This window comes from Canis aureus, chromosome 3, assembly GCF_053574225.1.
Source record: "Canis aureus isolate CA01 chromosome 3, VMU_Caureus_v.1.0, whole genome shotgun sequence".
In the NCBI taxonomy this organism is placed as follows: Eukaryota; Metazoa; Chordata; class Mammalia; order Carnivora; family Canidae; genus Canis; species Canis aureus.
In genome coordinates, this window is record NC_135613.1 from 48,314,169 (window position 1) to 48,328,787 (window position 14,619).

At 58.1% G+C, this 14,619-nt stretch overlaps 1 protein-coding gene across 3 annotated transcripts; it reads left to right on the forward strand.

Annotated features, from left to right (window-relative positions):
- Window positions 1–5,388: 5,388 nt before the first annotated feature.
- Window positions 5,389–11,834, forward strand: RNF112 (ring finger protein 112). Of its 3 annotated transcripts, XM_077892445.1 has the most exons (15): window positions 5,389–5,583; window positions 5,945–6,168; window positions 6,343–6,383; window positions 7,033–7,318; window positions 7,539–7,745; window positions 7,863–7,988; window positions 8,218–8,322; window positions 8,770–8,820; window positions 9,128–9,184; window positions 9,266–9,340; window positions 9,482–9,599; window positions 9,753–9,919; window positions 9,999–10,052; window positions 10,161–10,235; window positions 10,311–11,834. In XM_077892445.1, exons 1-15 carry the CDS (start codon window positions 5,475–5,477, stop codon window positions 10,779–10,781), a joined length of 2,166 nt encoding a protein of 721 aa, XP_077748571.1. In that variant the 5' UTR covers window positions 5,389–5,474; the 3' UTR covers window positions 10,782–11,834. The 3 variants fall into 3 exon arrangements, with proteins under 3 accessions (XP_077748571.1, XP_077748570.1, XP_077748568.1); XM_077892444.1 differs by lacking the exon at window positions 5,389–5,583 and having other exon boundaries at window positions 5,653–6,168; window positions 9,759–9,919; XM_077892442.1 differs by lacking the exon at window positions 5,389–5,583 and having other exon boundaries at window positions 5,660–6,168.
- The last annotated feature ends 2,785 nt before the right edge of the window (window positions 11,835–14,619 follow it).

A 14,619-nucleotide genomic window follows, 5' to 3' on the forward strand; every position in this document is an offset into this window, starting at 1 on the left:
TCCAGAAGCTGGCAAGCAGAAGAGGGGTGCGGCCAGACTTAAGGGTCAGGATCATGAACAGCTACACGTGGGCCTGGCCTCTCAAGCATCAGGACGGTCTCCTGCCCAGCTGTAGAGTTCAGGGACTGGCCTTGGTGTCCTTTCCTGCTGACTGTTGCTCCTTCCAGCTCTGAACACAGAGGTCGAAGCCAGAAGCCACTTGTAAGCATGGCCATCAGTTGGATGGGGAACATGTGGCCTCCTGCCTGAGCTGGCGGCAGCCTCCCCCATGTCATCAGGGTTTTGGGCATCTGGGCTGTGGCCTGCAATGGACCTTGCAATCCAAGGGTGTGTCTCAGGGCAGGGCTGGGGCCACCTGTGCCAAAAGGGGACTGACGGATCCTGGGAGGGGCTGTCCATGTAGCGGATACCTTGTTTTCTCTCCACCATGCTTGGCCTTATCTTGATCCTTATTCAAAACTAGCAGATGCCAGCCAAGTATGACAGGTGCTGGGGGAGCTGGCACGTCCTTTCAACCCCACTGTCTCTGGTCTGGCTCTTGTCCCACTGCTGTCCTTCAGCTAAAGGAGGCCTGACCCCTGAGCCCAGCTGCATGGGCCAGGTCTGTGATGCTCACACAGGGGGCCAGGCTCACACAGGGTGAGAGCAAGGGCATGGAGGCAGCCGTGCTGGCATGTGCACCAGAGCAGTTGGGGATTCTGTAGCACCTGCCCTCCCTGGCTCATCATACCCAACAGCACCCAGGGGCTATTGGCTTGACAGGATAATGGGTTCCTGAGTCCTGCAAGAGAGCCCTGTGGGGCAGGGCATGAGGAATGATGCCAAAAGATGGGGGGGTGGCGTGTAGCATGCCCCTGTGTGCCTTGGCCCCTGTTCCCCTTGCCTCTCCTTGCTTCACAAGCTACATAAGCTAGGCTCTTTATGTTGCACTTCTGGATCCTTGCAGGTGCTGGCGTCCCTGCCAGAAATGTTGTCATCTCACTCTCATAGCTTTGCAGGCCAACTTGTGTTCATCCTTCAGACTTAGCTTGGGCATTGCCTCATGGAAGATGCCTTCCTAGATGTACAGATCTACGTGATCTGCTTTTGTTTGGTCCTCCTGGCTCACCTCTTGCTCACCCTTGTCAAAGAGCTTATCACCCAGGACTTGTCTAATGATTTCTCTGCCTCACCCACTATACTAGATGCACCATGAGGTCCATCAGTGTACTCTCAGGGCCAGCATGATGCCTGGCATAGAGTGCTTAATATATTTTTGCAATATGGATGGATAGACTGGATGAAGAATGGATGATTGGATGGATAGACACAAGGTTGAGTGTTGGCCAAAAGATGGATGAGTGGGTAGGTGGGTGGTTGGGGAGCAGGTGGGTGGATGGATGGGGCAAATGGGTGGGGGGATAGATAGATGGAGGGGCAGGTGGGTACAGGAGTGGATGAGTGGGTAAATGGAGGAAATCATGCATATGTGCATGAATGGGAAGATGTATGGATGAGTATCTGGGGAATGGGTGGGTGAAAGAATATAGGAAATGAATTGTGCATATGTGAAAGAATTAATGATGGATAATGCATGAGTGTGTGGCTGACTGGGTAGATGAGTAAATAAGTGGATAATGAATGGGTAGATAATCAGTGCATGCCTAATGGAAGGTTGGAGGAATGGAGGATGGATGGATGGATGGATGGATGGATGGATGGATGGATGGGTGACTGGACTCCTCACTCACCTGGCAGGCCTCTGGGACACATTGGGTGGAGTCAGTACACACATAGTACTCAATGATCAGGGTCTCTGGGCTCTCCTGGGAACACCTGCAGTAGAGACCTTCATGGACTTCCCAGTCCAGGAGTGGCACACAAGTCTGCTGGAGAGACTGTGGAGGAGGAAGAAGCTGTAGGAGAAGTGGAAGACAAGGAGTGACAGATTCTTGCCTTGGCAACCAGAGAGAGCTCTTTGCATGGAGACAGAGGGCAGGGATGTGGGGCTGGTGAGGTAAGCTGAGGCTCAGGCTGTGGGTGGGTGGAGAGGGAAGGGGGCCAGGAGCGGCTTGGGGGTGGGGGTGGAGAACAGTGTACCTGGGTTCAGAGTGGAGACAGATGGAAGGATGTCACCTCAGCCCCAGTCGTGGGCTTGTTTTCTTCACTTTCTCTCAGCCAGTCACCCAGTAGGAAGTGCTGTGGGGCAGCTGGGCAGAGGCCAGGGGGTAGAAAGGGCTGGATCTTCCCAGAAAAGGCCCATCCCCAGCCCCTCCACCAGCACCACAGCAATGGGGAGGGTAGTGTGGTGATCCCCCACGTGGCCTGCACCTCGCTGACAGTGCTCGGGGAATCCAGGTGGTTCCTAGGAGCACAGAGGAGGGAGTCCAGAAGGGGAGAGATCCAGTGCTCACTGCTGCCTATTGTGCCAGGCTTCCTGGTGAGTGCCAGCCTGCCCCACGCCTTCTGGAAGTTTCAGGCCAGGGAGGCAGGAGAGGAAGCAGAACTCTCCAAAAGAAGGGACCTCTGGTCTCATTGAGCCCTCTTCCACTTACACATCAAGAAACTGAGGCCCAGAGACAATTAGCAAGCTGGGGTCAGAACCAGTTGCCACATTCCTAATTCCAATCTCCACCTAGACCAGGCCTAGGCCAATTTTCTTTCCTTCTTTGAAGTAAATGACTGCACACCAAGACGCAGCAAGACCACAAAGTGCTTTCCAGGCTTATTATAATTGCATGATTTCTGCCTCAGAAAACCATAGAACATAGTGGTTAAGAGCTTGAATGCAGGAGCCTGACTGAGTTTGGATTCCAGCTCTGCCACCAATGGCTGTGTGACCTTGTGTAAGTGACTTAGCCTCCCTGGCCCGTTTCCTCATCTGTAAAATGAGAGTAATATAGTACCTCTCACACAGGTTGTGTTATTGAGGGGAAGTTTATGCACGTGGGGTGAGTGAACAATGCGTGTGGGTAGGATCGTGTGGCTTGCCTGTGTGTACATACAAGTAAGTCTGAGCTCATATGTAAGTGTGCACCAGTGCGAGGCCCTGGCGCACAGGCAAGCAAGTGTGTGTGTGTTTATATATATGTGTGTGTGTGTGTGTGTGTGTGTGTGTGTGTGTGTGTGTGTGTGTGAAGAAGCTACTGCCTACATCAGGGGACCCAGAAGCCTTCCCAAATAGCATCGTAGTCTGGGAGACTGTATTGTTGACTCCTGGTTTTTCTGGAAGTGACTCTCTACCTCTCACCTCTTCTGAGGCCAGAAGCTGGAGCCAGAAGTCAGGAGGTCAGCAGCCTAAGCAGGGCCACCGGGAGCAGGCCCCGCAGAGAGGGAGGAACCACAATGTTTGTTGGGTGAATGAAGGAACAAACTCACTCCCTCTCTACATCTCCAGCTCCTGAAACCCAGAACCACCCTCCTGCCCCAGCCCCTTCCTGTGGGCTCAGCTCCCAGGAGCCCTCCCCAGAGGCCTGTCTACCTTGTGGGGCCAGGCCTGGCTCAGTGTGACCTCTCCTGACCCTATAAGTCCCTAGGGTGGGTTGAGGGTACTGTGGGGGACCCACATGGTATCCTCACCCGCTAGGAAACAAGGAGCTGAGCAGAGCAGAGTTTCCTCCTTTCCTTTCCAGACACAGTGGTCCGTGGCAGGGGCACTGGGCCCACCTGTTAGTATCCCCTCCTGGGCTTACCTGTCAGGCTCTGGAACTTTGACCTTGGGGAAATCTCCCTCCCAGTCAGAGCAGATAGGCCAAAACAAATGTTGCCCATAACCCACATGGAATTGAAATTTTTTGCCCTGAAAAGAAAATTTTCTTTTTAGGTTTTATTTATTTATTTGACAGAGAGAGAGAGAGAGAGCACAAGCAGGGGAAGTGGCAGGCAGAAGGGGAAAGAGAAGTAGGCTCCCTGAAGTAGGAGCCTGAGGTGGGACTCGATCCCAGGACCCCAGGGTCATGACCTGAGCCACAGGCAGATGCTCAACCGCTGAGCCACCCAGGTCCCCCTGCCCTGAATTTTTTAAAGAGGATTTGTATAATCTTTCCAATGTTGAATTTGGTAAGAACAAATCACTTGTTATTGTTCAGAAACACATAGAGACTATCCCAGGCTCCAGCTTGGTGCTCAGCACGTAGCGGATGGTCAGTAAACACTTGTTGACCAGTGGCACTCATGATTTGAATCTGGCTTCCCAGATGATGAACTTCAACCTGAGTTTACCAGTCAACACCATGTAGAGGGGAGCAGGTGCAAACTCAGAAGGTATTACGTTTGATTTGATGTTTTTCTTCTTGTAGTTCAGAGATTCTCAGGCTCCCATCAGGTTTCAATCCTTCTCAGAGACTGTAGACACATTCACAGGCCTACGAGCCTCGTGGATAGAATGGGGCCATCCACACCTCACCCCCACAGCCGGCCTCCCTGGGCAGGGGGCTCCCCTCCAAGCCCCAGATAACAGTGAGGGATTGTAAGAGCAAAGGGACGGGCTCCGGGCCTTTCTCCAGGAGCAGGAGGCTCTCAAGCTGAGGATGCAATGGTTTTCCCTCAGCCTTGCCCTCTGCGGGGCGGGTAGCTCACAGTGCTGGGTGGGGGCCCCAGGCTTTGTAGCCGGCCTTCCCCACCCACCTCCAGCCCTGTCCTTCTAATCCGTCATCCACACTGCAAGCCAGAGTGACCAGAGCTGGCCAGTGTTCTCATGTTTCCAGGTGGGAAAGACCAGATTGAGCAGTGAGTGATATCCAGCCCTGCCTGCTGCGGGCGGAGGCCTCTACTGGACCCCTCCAGGTGAATCCATCCCCCCCCCCCCACTCCTCTGCATCCTAGCACCTAAGGCTTAAGAAGAACTTCCCTTGGGCAAGTGGCTTTCTGAATGTACTTGACCCCTCAGAGCTCAAAAGAGCAAAGGGAAGCACCCAGGGGCCCTGGCTCATATAGGGCAGCTGGGAATCAAGCCCGGAGCAGTCTGGCTCCAGAGCCTCGGCCTCTCGGAACCAATCAGAATCAGGTGTTCTGACCATGAGCCACCTGAGGGCAAGATCACCTCCAGTCGGGAAGGGAAGGGGAGGCAAGGAGGCTCCGGAAGGGGATGGCATCTGAGCTGGGCCTGCAAGGGTCTCTCAGGAGGAAGGAGGGGGCGCCCCGCTGCAGGCAGGGGGAACATGGAGTCAAGGTGCAGAAAGCAGAGAAGGGTGAAGGAGGGCCAAGCCTGGAGAGGAAGTTTCAGGCCCACAGACGCAGGCCAGGTGGCTTGGAATTTTGATCTGATGATAGGAGGGAGCCATGGCCGGTGTGGGGGGTGGGGTGGGGTGGGGGATTATGCTGACTGTGCACTGGGGAGCAGATGGGAGGAGCCCAGTTAAGAAGCGGTTAGAAGGTCCAGAGGTGACAGTCACAAGCTCGAAGCAGGGTGAAAGCCAGTGGAAGGGGAAGAGACCCAGGGACACACAGCCAATGTCAGAGAAGTCAGGGGGGCTGGGAAAAGCTGGGTGGAGGGGATGCGCAGGGCCACGTGCGATATGCTGGCATCCTGGAGCCCCACTCGCGGCGGGCGTGCAGCAGAATGTTCCTCCAGGGAAGGGAGGGAGGCTCCCCGCCCCTCTCCAGGTCAGCTCCGGCGGTGCCGTCCTCCGTCTCCCACACCTCTCCTGCACACCGTGCCGGTGGCCCTGGGAGGACCCTGGCTGGGCCAGTAGGGACAGTGCCTGCCCATGGTTCCGTCTCTGCCCGGCACCCATACGGCTCCTCTCTCTCCATCCCTCCTCCCCCTCCCTGTCCTTATCTTTCCCTTCCGTCTCCATGGCGACTCACCATCTCGGCTGCCTGCATCCCAGCCTCTGCCAGGGATTCTGGGCCTGGCTCGGTCCCTCCCTCCTCCGGAGCCCTGGTTCCCGCAGTCCTGTCTCCTCCCCCTGGGGTGAGTCCAGAGGCAGCCTCCTCTTTCCCGACTGTCACATCTATTTTCCAGCGCTGACGAGTCTGGGTCGGCTCCTCTGGGGAGACCATCCCCCACCCCCTCCACCTGCCACAGCTCAGCCAGCCCTTCCAGGAGGAAAGCCATCCTTGCTGCAGCCCAGTGTCCCTGCTCGGGCCTCCTCCTGTCTCTGCCTGCAGACCTCTCCTCACTCCCAGCCCCCCATGCCGAGGTCCGCCTTGTCAATCATCTCCTTTTGTCACCGGCTTGGCAAGCAGGCAAGTCTTGGGTCCTGAGATTTGGGGGGAGGGCGGGGAGGGGAAGGGGCCATCTGGGGACGAGGGATGGGTCTGCGGAGAGGGGATGGGGGCCACTGAAACCCAGGAGGAAGACAGAAATCTGGATTCTCTTCTAGATAATGTTTTATCCCCCCCCTCAATTTTGTCTCCAAGGAGAGAAAACGGAGCTTCATGGGAAGCAGTCGCAACAGTTGGTAAGTGGCAGGGCCTGCCCGCAGGACTGCTCCAAGGCGCCGCGGCCACCAGCCTCCCGCAGGCTGCCCCAGGGGAGGCCCGAAGCTGGGTGCCGGGCTGGGGGGGGCCGGGGAGAATCCGGTGGGCACTGCCTGAGACCAAATCCAGCTCCAGGAGGGAGAGCGGAAGGCATCTTGGGAGAAGCAGAGCCCACTGCCCCACACGGGCAGGCTCCCGCCCTCTCCTCCCGGCCCCACGGTGTGTGTGCAGGTACCACCCCTGGGGCTCCGGCCCCCTGTGGGAGCCCTGGCAGTGGAAGGCTGTGGGAGAGGGCTTTCATGAGCATTCGCGCCTGGCACCGGGCAGGGAGCGCCCCACACGGCCCGGGAGCACGGCTGCTGCCTCTCCTCTGGGCCGTTCGGAAACGGGGGCCCAGATCAGTCAGTGCAGGAGCTTGCCCACGGATGCACGGCGGCTGTGTGGCAGCTTCTGCCTGTCGGGAGCCCTGTCACCACTGCTCTGCTGCCCCCACCCCCGGGCCCCAGGCTCTGGGGTGCAAGTGAGGGATGGGCAGAGCATGCCCTCTCCGGGAGCACCCTGCCCCCCACACTCCTAGCCCGTATTCCTGCACCCCACATGCTGCTCCCAACAGCCCGCTCTGCCTCCCAGGTCCCACACGCCATTCCCCAAGCTGGAGCTGGGCCTGGGGTCCCGGCCCGCGGTGCCCCGGGAGCTCCCCGCCTGCTCCATCTGCCTGGAAAGGCTGCGGGAACCCATCTCGCTGGACTGTGGCCATGACTTCTGTACGCGGTGCTTCAGCACACACCGCGTCCCGGGCTGTGAGCCGCCCTGCTGTCCAGAGTGCCGGAAGATATGCAAGCAGAAGAGGGGCCTCCGGAGTCTGGGGGAGAAGATGAAGCTCCTGCCGCAGAGGCCTCTGCCCGCCGTGCTGCAGGTCCAGGGACCAGGCCTCGGTGTGGGGTGTGGGGCGTGGAGCAACCCAGGTCTGATCCAAGATGGGACCGGTGGCTTTGGCTCTATTCTAGGATGTCAGGGTGGGGCACACAGTTTGGGGGAACACAGTCTTATTATGGGATGGTGTCAGATGCACACCACACTTGGGGACCCACTTGCATGACCTGGATGCTCAGGGAACCTTCTTTCTCCTGACGCAGGAGACCTGTGCTGTGAGAGCAGAGCCACTGCTGCTGGTGCGAATCAATGCCTCTGGAGGCCTCATCTTGAGGATGGGAGCCATCAACCGCTGCCTGAAGCACCCCCTGGCCAGGGACACCCCTGTCTGCCTCCTTGCTGTCCTGGGGGAGCAGCACTCAGGGAAGACCTTCCTTCTCAACCACTTGCTCCGGGGCCTGCCAAGCCTGGTGAGGGCAGGGCTGGGGCAGGGGGCTGGGGAGGGGCAGGTCAGGGGCCTCAGCCTGGCTTTGGGAGGGGAATGGGGGCCGGATGGACCAACTGATGCTCTCTTTTCTGCCTTGCAGGAGTCAGGGGAGGGCGGCTGGCCGAGAGGAGGGTCCCTGCAGGGGTTCAGGTGGGGTGCCAATAGCCTTACCAGGGGCATATGGATGTGGAGCCACCCTTTCCTGCTGGGGAAGGAGGGGAGGAAGGTGAGGGACATAAAAGGCAGAGGAGGTGAAGATTGCGGCAGGGGTGGGGGGTGGAGAGGCTGGGACATGCAGAGAGCAGAGATGAAGGGGAAGGGAATGGAGAAAGAAAGCTTTGGGGGCAGGACTGGAAGACGGGGGTGGGCAAAGGCAGGGCTGGGGGGAGCACGTGGAGGAGTGAGGCAGGCCTGACCCCGTGGTTCATCTCCCTCCTGCCCCTCCCCCCATACAGGTGGCCGTGTTCCTGGTGGACACAGGGGATGCCATGAGCCCTGAGCTGAGCAGAGAAACGCGGACTAAGCTCTGTGCCCTCACCACCATGCTGAGCTCCTACCAGGTGAGGGCGCTGTGACCTGGTGCCCCACCCCATGGGCCCCGCTCCAGCTTAGCTTTCTCCAGAAGGGCACATGTCAGCCTGGGCTGGCCCTGGGAGTGCTTGGGACGGTGACCCTGATCTCACAGACTTGTGTGTCTGGGGTCCCCACAGGTTCTGGGGTTGCCCCTGCAGGGGAGGGATGCCCCCAGTCAGTGAAGGTGGGAACACAGTTTGTTCCAAAGGGAAGTCTAAGGTCCCCAGGAGCAGCTGAAGGTCAGCAGGCCCACTCCCGGGCTGCCTGCTGTCCCTCATGGGCAGCCCAGGCCCTGCAGGCTGCGGAGGCCCCCAGGCAGGTGTCTCCCAGGTCCCAGCTCCACAGTCAGCCTGTGAGCTCCTTCCTCACCGGGGTCTTCCCAGTATCTCTTTGCCTTTGCAGACCCTCTTCCATCTTGTTCTCCTTGGTTCCAGATCCTCAATACCTCCCCGGAGCTGAAGGATACAGACCTGGAATATCTGGAGGTGAGGAGAAAATTTGGTCTTGGGGTGCCACCTTATCCCTGCCGTGACCATAAGGCCAAGGGACTGGACCAGCCCTAATTGGGTGCCTTCTGGTTCTGGCCTAGGAGTTCATGACCTGGAGCTGGGCTGGTGGGTTTGAGGGCCTGGTTGGGGGAGGCAGGGGAGTCCTAGAGCTGGGAGTGTGGGGGATGGGGAGGGTGGGGAGGGTAGGGAGGGGCAGGAAGGGGGGCCCCCTAGCCAGCCCAGAAGGGAGAGAGCCAGAGTCCTTGGAGTGACCCAGCCATGACCCTTGGTGCCTCATCCCCAGATGTTCGTCCATGTGGCCGAGGTGATGGGCAGGCATTATGGGATGGTGCCAATCCAGGTGAGACACCCGTTTCTGGACCTGTCACTCCAGACCTTCACACCCCCACGGCTGCTGGTGTCAGGACCCCTTCTCTTCCAGCACCTGGATCTCTTAGTTCGGGACTCATCCTACTCCAGCAAGGCAGGGCTGGGCCGCGTGGGTGACATGATCCAGGTGAGGGGTACAGACAGAGGGGCAGAAGGGACAGGTGGGGGGAACTGGGCAGAAGGTGAGAGGGGGCGGGAGGGGGCCTGCAGGCGAGCCAGGAACAGGAGTCTGGTCCCTAACTCAGAGGTCCCCCCTTCCATCACCCAGAAATCCTCTGGCAAGTACCCCAAGGTTCAGGAGCTGCTCCAAGGGAGGCGAGCCCGCTGTTACCTCCTGCCCACCCCGGCGCGGCAGTGGGCCACCAGAGGCCAGGGCAGCCCAGGCGGTGAGTGTCCCCCGGAGCAAGGCCTCCACAGCTTGCCCTCCTCGGCCCCCCCTGCCCTAGCGAGCTGCGCCCTGCCTCTGACACCCTTTCTCCTCCCAAAGCCCGATCCTGCTCAGCCCCCGGTCTCCTCAGCATGAGGAATCTCTTCCTCAGACACAGATGACGATTTGGGGCACCTCTCCGCCTACGTGGCCGATGTGCTGAGCGCCGCCCCCCAGCACGCCAAGAGCCGCTGCCAGGGGTACTGGAGCGAGGGCCGCCCCGTGGCCAGGGGGGACAGACGCCTGCTCACGGGGCAGCAGTTAGCTCAGGAAATCAAGGTGCGCCCCCCACCTGCACCCCCATCCCTCCCCACCCCCGGCGCCCCCCACCCTGACCCCTCCCCTGCTGTCTCCGCAGAACCTGTCGGGCTGGATGGGGAGGACGGGGCCTGGGTTCGCCTCCGCGGATGAGGTACAGGGGGCGCCCGTGGAGGGCCTGGGGGGCCGGGTGCGTGGGCCCTGGGTGGCCCACGAGGGCGGGGGCGGGCGGAGGGAGGCAGCCTGGCTTTGCCGTGGACAGATGGCCGCCCAGCTGCACGACCTGAGGACGGTGGAGGCCGCCAAGAAGGAGTTCGAGGAGTACGTGCGGCAGCAGGTGAGGGCGCCGGCGGGGTAGGGCGGGGGCTGCGGGCTGGGCGGGCGCTGAGCGCCGCGCGTTCTCCCGCCGCAGGACGTGGCCACCAAGCGCATCTTCTCTGCGCTCCGGGTGCTGCCCGACACCATGCGCAACCTGCTGTCCACGCAGAAGGACGCCATCCTGGCCCGCCACGGGGCGGCCCTGCTGTGCCAGGGCAGGGAGCAGACCCTGGAGGCGCTGGAGGCCGAGCTGCAGGCCGAGGCCAAGGTCTTCATGGACTCCTACACCATGCGCTTCTGCGGCCACCTGGCTGCCGTGGGCGGCGCCGTGGGCGCGGGGCTCATGGGCCTGGCGGGCGGCGTGGTGGGCGCGGGCATGGCAGCGGCCGCGCTGGCCGCCGAGGCCGGGATGGTGGCGGCGGGGGCCGCGGTGGGGGCCACGGGGGCCGCCGTGGTCGGGGGCGGCGTGGGCGCTGGGCTGGCGGCCACCGTGGGCTGCATGGAGAAGGAGGAGGACGACAGGGTGCAGGAGGGGGACCGGGAGCCCCTGCTGCAGGAGGAGTAACGGCGCCCAGGAGACCAGACCGAAGGGAGGAGAGATGCCAGGTGGGAGGGAAGGAGGTGTGGGAGGGGAGGGCTTGGGGGTGGTGTGGAGCGCCCCACTGCCCTGGTTGAACGCCGGTGTCTGGGTGGCTGGCTGGGCTGGACTATCCAGGTGGCTCCTGGATGGAGGGGGGCCGCCCGGTCCAGGAGGCAGCGTCTGGGGGCAGTGGATAGAGTGTAGGGCCTGTTTCTGGTTGCACACCACTGCTAACCTGCCATGGTCCCCAGATCAGCCTGACCCCGGAGTCTCCCACCAACAGCGAGTCTCCACCCTCCCCACCCTGGCTTATTTCCCCTGATGACCCTGGATTGTAGGAAGGCTGAGCAGGCACCATTCTGGAAGTCTCCCGTGGGTAGAGAGGATCTGTCCCTTCACAGATGGGAGAAGTCCCAGGTTGAGTGACCTCGGTGCTCAGAGTCAGGGAGCACAAATGAGGGGCTGGGGGGAGAGAGGGAAGGAGGAGCCGCCAGGCAAAACCAAAGAGTCCAGGTATGGTGGACAGTGGCCTGAACCCCAGAGGGGAGCCGCCTGCTCTAATGACTCTCCCCGAAGCTGCCCCAGGAGGATAATGGTGGCCTCCCCCACCCTCTGCAGCCCCAGGACTCCATGTGTACACTTTGGATGGGGCCTCTGTAGATGTTCCCTCACAGTTGTGTTCTTTGTCGAGCCTGCTCAGACAGCAGAGTGCCCACGTTGTTTCTGGAATGCTGTCCCAGCAATGGGTTAGATGCCAAAGAAATCACCAGTAATTGCACTCTGAGCTAAACCAGATGGCGCTTGTAAGTTGGTGAAAGTCCCACAAGGGACACCTTCCATCCCGAACACGAACACGCCCTCTTTCCTGAACATGTGTCTGCCTGAGACCTGGGTGCAGCGCCCCTCCCGACCCCAAGGAGCCCAGAGGGCCCAGCGCCCTTCCATGGGACAGGAAAGTCCTGCTGGAAGACTTCTAGGCTATTACACTGTAAAGTATTCATGGGTGCATTCTATGAAAATAAAATATGTGTGCTTGAGTGTCAGCTTCCCAGTAAATTATTCAAATAGTACTTGAATTCAACTCCCAGAGGGCTTTGGAGCAGAGGGGTGGGGGAGGTGAACCAAGGCACTCCATCGTGGTGACCTGTGGACAAGAAGAGGGAGGCTGATATTCAAGGGATCTGGGAGCTGAGAGTCCAAGCCCCACGTAGGGGTTGCAGGAGGGCTCAGGCTAATGGCCAAAGGCACAGCCACCTTCCACTAGGGCTTGGGGTCCTGCTCCCCTAGTCTCTCCTGCCTCAGATGGATGACCCTGCGAACAGATTGTCACCAGGTGTCTGTCCTGGCAGAAGGAGAGAGTGGAGGCATAGATGGGGAGTCCTTGCTAAAGCCTCGGAGGAAGGAGGAGCCCAGGCCCATCCCCATGGGAGTCAGCCAGCTGGACATTCACCTGCTGCTTCTCCTGCCCCTCAGCTCCCTATCTCAGAATTACAGCAGTGGCCACTGTGTCCAGACCTGCCTTTTATAGATGCAAATCCAGAGAGGGGAAATCTCAGCTAATGCTCCCCAGCTGGCCTATGGCAGAAGCAGGGACGCTCCAGACTCCTGATTACCCCAGCTGGTGTTCCCCCACAGACATTAGAAGACAATTTTTTTTTTTAAGGTCAGATGTGCTGAAACCAAGATGCTTCTCTTTGGTGGTTTCTCCCCCTCTCGTCCAGTGTTGGGGTACTGAGGCTGAAGGCCATAGTCTGGGACACATGGCCCCACAGTAGGAGCTTCAGTTAGCAAGTAAGGGATAAAATAATGATGCAGAGAAATCCCAAAGTCAGGGCTGAGGACAGGTGGGGTGAAGACAGAGGGCTAAGGAGGATTCTAACTTTTGGAGCTGGGCCAGAGGTGGGGCATAGGGTCCAGACTTTGTCCCGTGTTTGCCGAGAAAAGCTTCCTGGAAGCATTTTTTGGGTCCTTCCATCATCACGTGGTGGATCCATGAGCTACAAAACCTCCCAGATTTTGGGACTGGCAGCCTTAGAACCTTGGAGGGGGCCTCCAAGGAGTCCCTGAGGGAGGATTTTGTCTAGCTAGAATCCCACCTTACAGTGCTGGAAGGAACTGCAGTGAGCTACTCCACCCTGATCTTTGAATGGAATTGAGCTGTTGGCCAAGTGGAGGATGTGCTCTGCAGAAGCAGGATGAGTCATATTAAGTAGTATTTGTCTTGTGCTTTGTACTTTCAAAGCATCTTCCCAAGTATCACCTTCCTTAAAGTCTTGAAACCATCTCATGCAGCCTGTAGGGTACCCATTTCCTTTTTTTTTTCTTTTAAGATTTTATTTATTTACTTGAGAGAGAGCGAGCACAAGAGAACATGATCGGGGGAAGGGCAGAGGGAGAGAGAGAGGTGGACTCCTTGCTGAGCAGGGAGCCCGATGCGGGACTCGATCCCAGGACTCTGGGACCATGACATGAGCTGAAGGCAGCCGCTTAACCAACTGAGCCACCCAGGTGTTCCTGTAGGGTACCCATTTCTATGGACACTCAGGGACATGACTAGTCAGATGTAAGCCAAGCCTTGAACCTAAGGTTTCTGATGTCAGATTCCTTGCTTAGGTGAGCCCTCATCCCACAAGTCTCTCCAGACTCCATGACTGGGCTGCTGGGTCCCAAACCCAATTAAGGATCTTCCTGGGCTTCCAACATCAGTTCTGGAATTCACAAGAGCCCACATGACTCTGTCCTCAAGGTTCTAGCAGGGGCTGAAGCCTGTGGCTGATTTCTCTTCTATGACTTGTCGAAGGTCACAGACTCCAAGATTCTCAGGTGACAAGTTTCTGGGTTAGAGATCTGGCAATTCGGCTTGCAGTTCTTGCTTCTGAGACCAGTGGTCCTGTTGGAGAGTACCATGTGAAAGAACCTGCATTCCTACCTCCTGTTGTAGCCTGCACCCCACCCCCCACCTTATTCATATGTTACAATCCTAATCCACCATGTGATGGTGCTAGGAGGTGGGACATTTGGGAGATGATCAGTCATAAGGGTGGAGTCCTCAGGAAGGGGATCAGTGCTCTTATAAAAGAGTCCCAGAGAGATCGCTGGTCCCTTGGCACCATGTGAGTATACAGCCATCTATGAAGCAGGAAGGAGACTCTCACCAGGCACCACATCAAATCTGCCGCCATCATGATGTTGAACTTCTGAATCTCCAGAACAGTGAGAAATAAATATTTGTTGTTTGTAAGCTACCTAAGTCTGTTGTAACAACAGCCTCTTGACTGCATGGAGCAGAGCCCCCTTAACTCCCCTGACCTGCACTAAACCAATACCCTGAGCAAGGAAGAAACTTAACTTGCAGGGCCCCCCCAGGTGGCTCAGTCAGCCAAACATTTGCTTTCAGCTCAGATCATGATCCCGGGGTCCTGGGATAGAGCCCTTGCATTGGGCTCCCTGCTCAGCAGGGAGTTTGCTTCTCCCTCTCTCTCTGCCCCTCCCCCACTCCTGCTTGTTCAATTGCTCACTCTCAAATAAATAAAATCTTTTTTAAAATTGCATTAAGTCAATGAGATATTTAGGTTTACTTATCACTACATCATAATCTATCCTACTCTAACACAAAAATTTGCTCCTTGAGATGGACGTGAAAACTGGAAACATCACTGGCTAGGTGGTGGGCAGTATGGAAACATACTGCTGGATCCATTTTATGTCACAAAAAAACATTTGGTAAAACAGTCCCCCACAGTAACATGGAAGGCAGATTCTTGCCCTGTTGAGGAAAACATTTTTAAAAATAAAAATCTGAGGATGCCTGGATGGCTCAGTG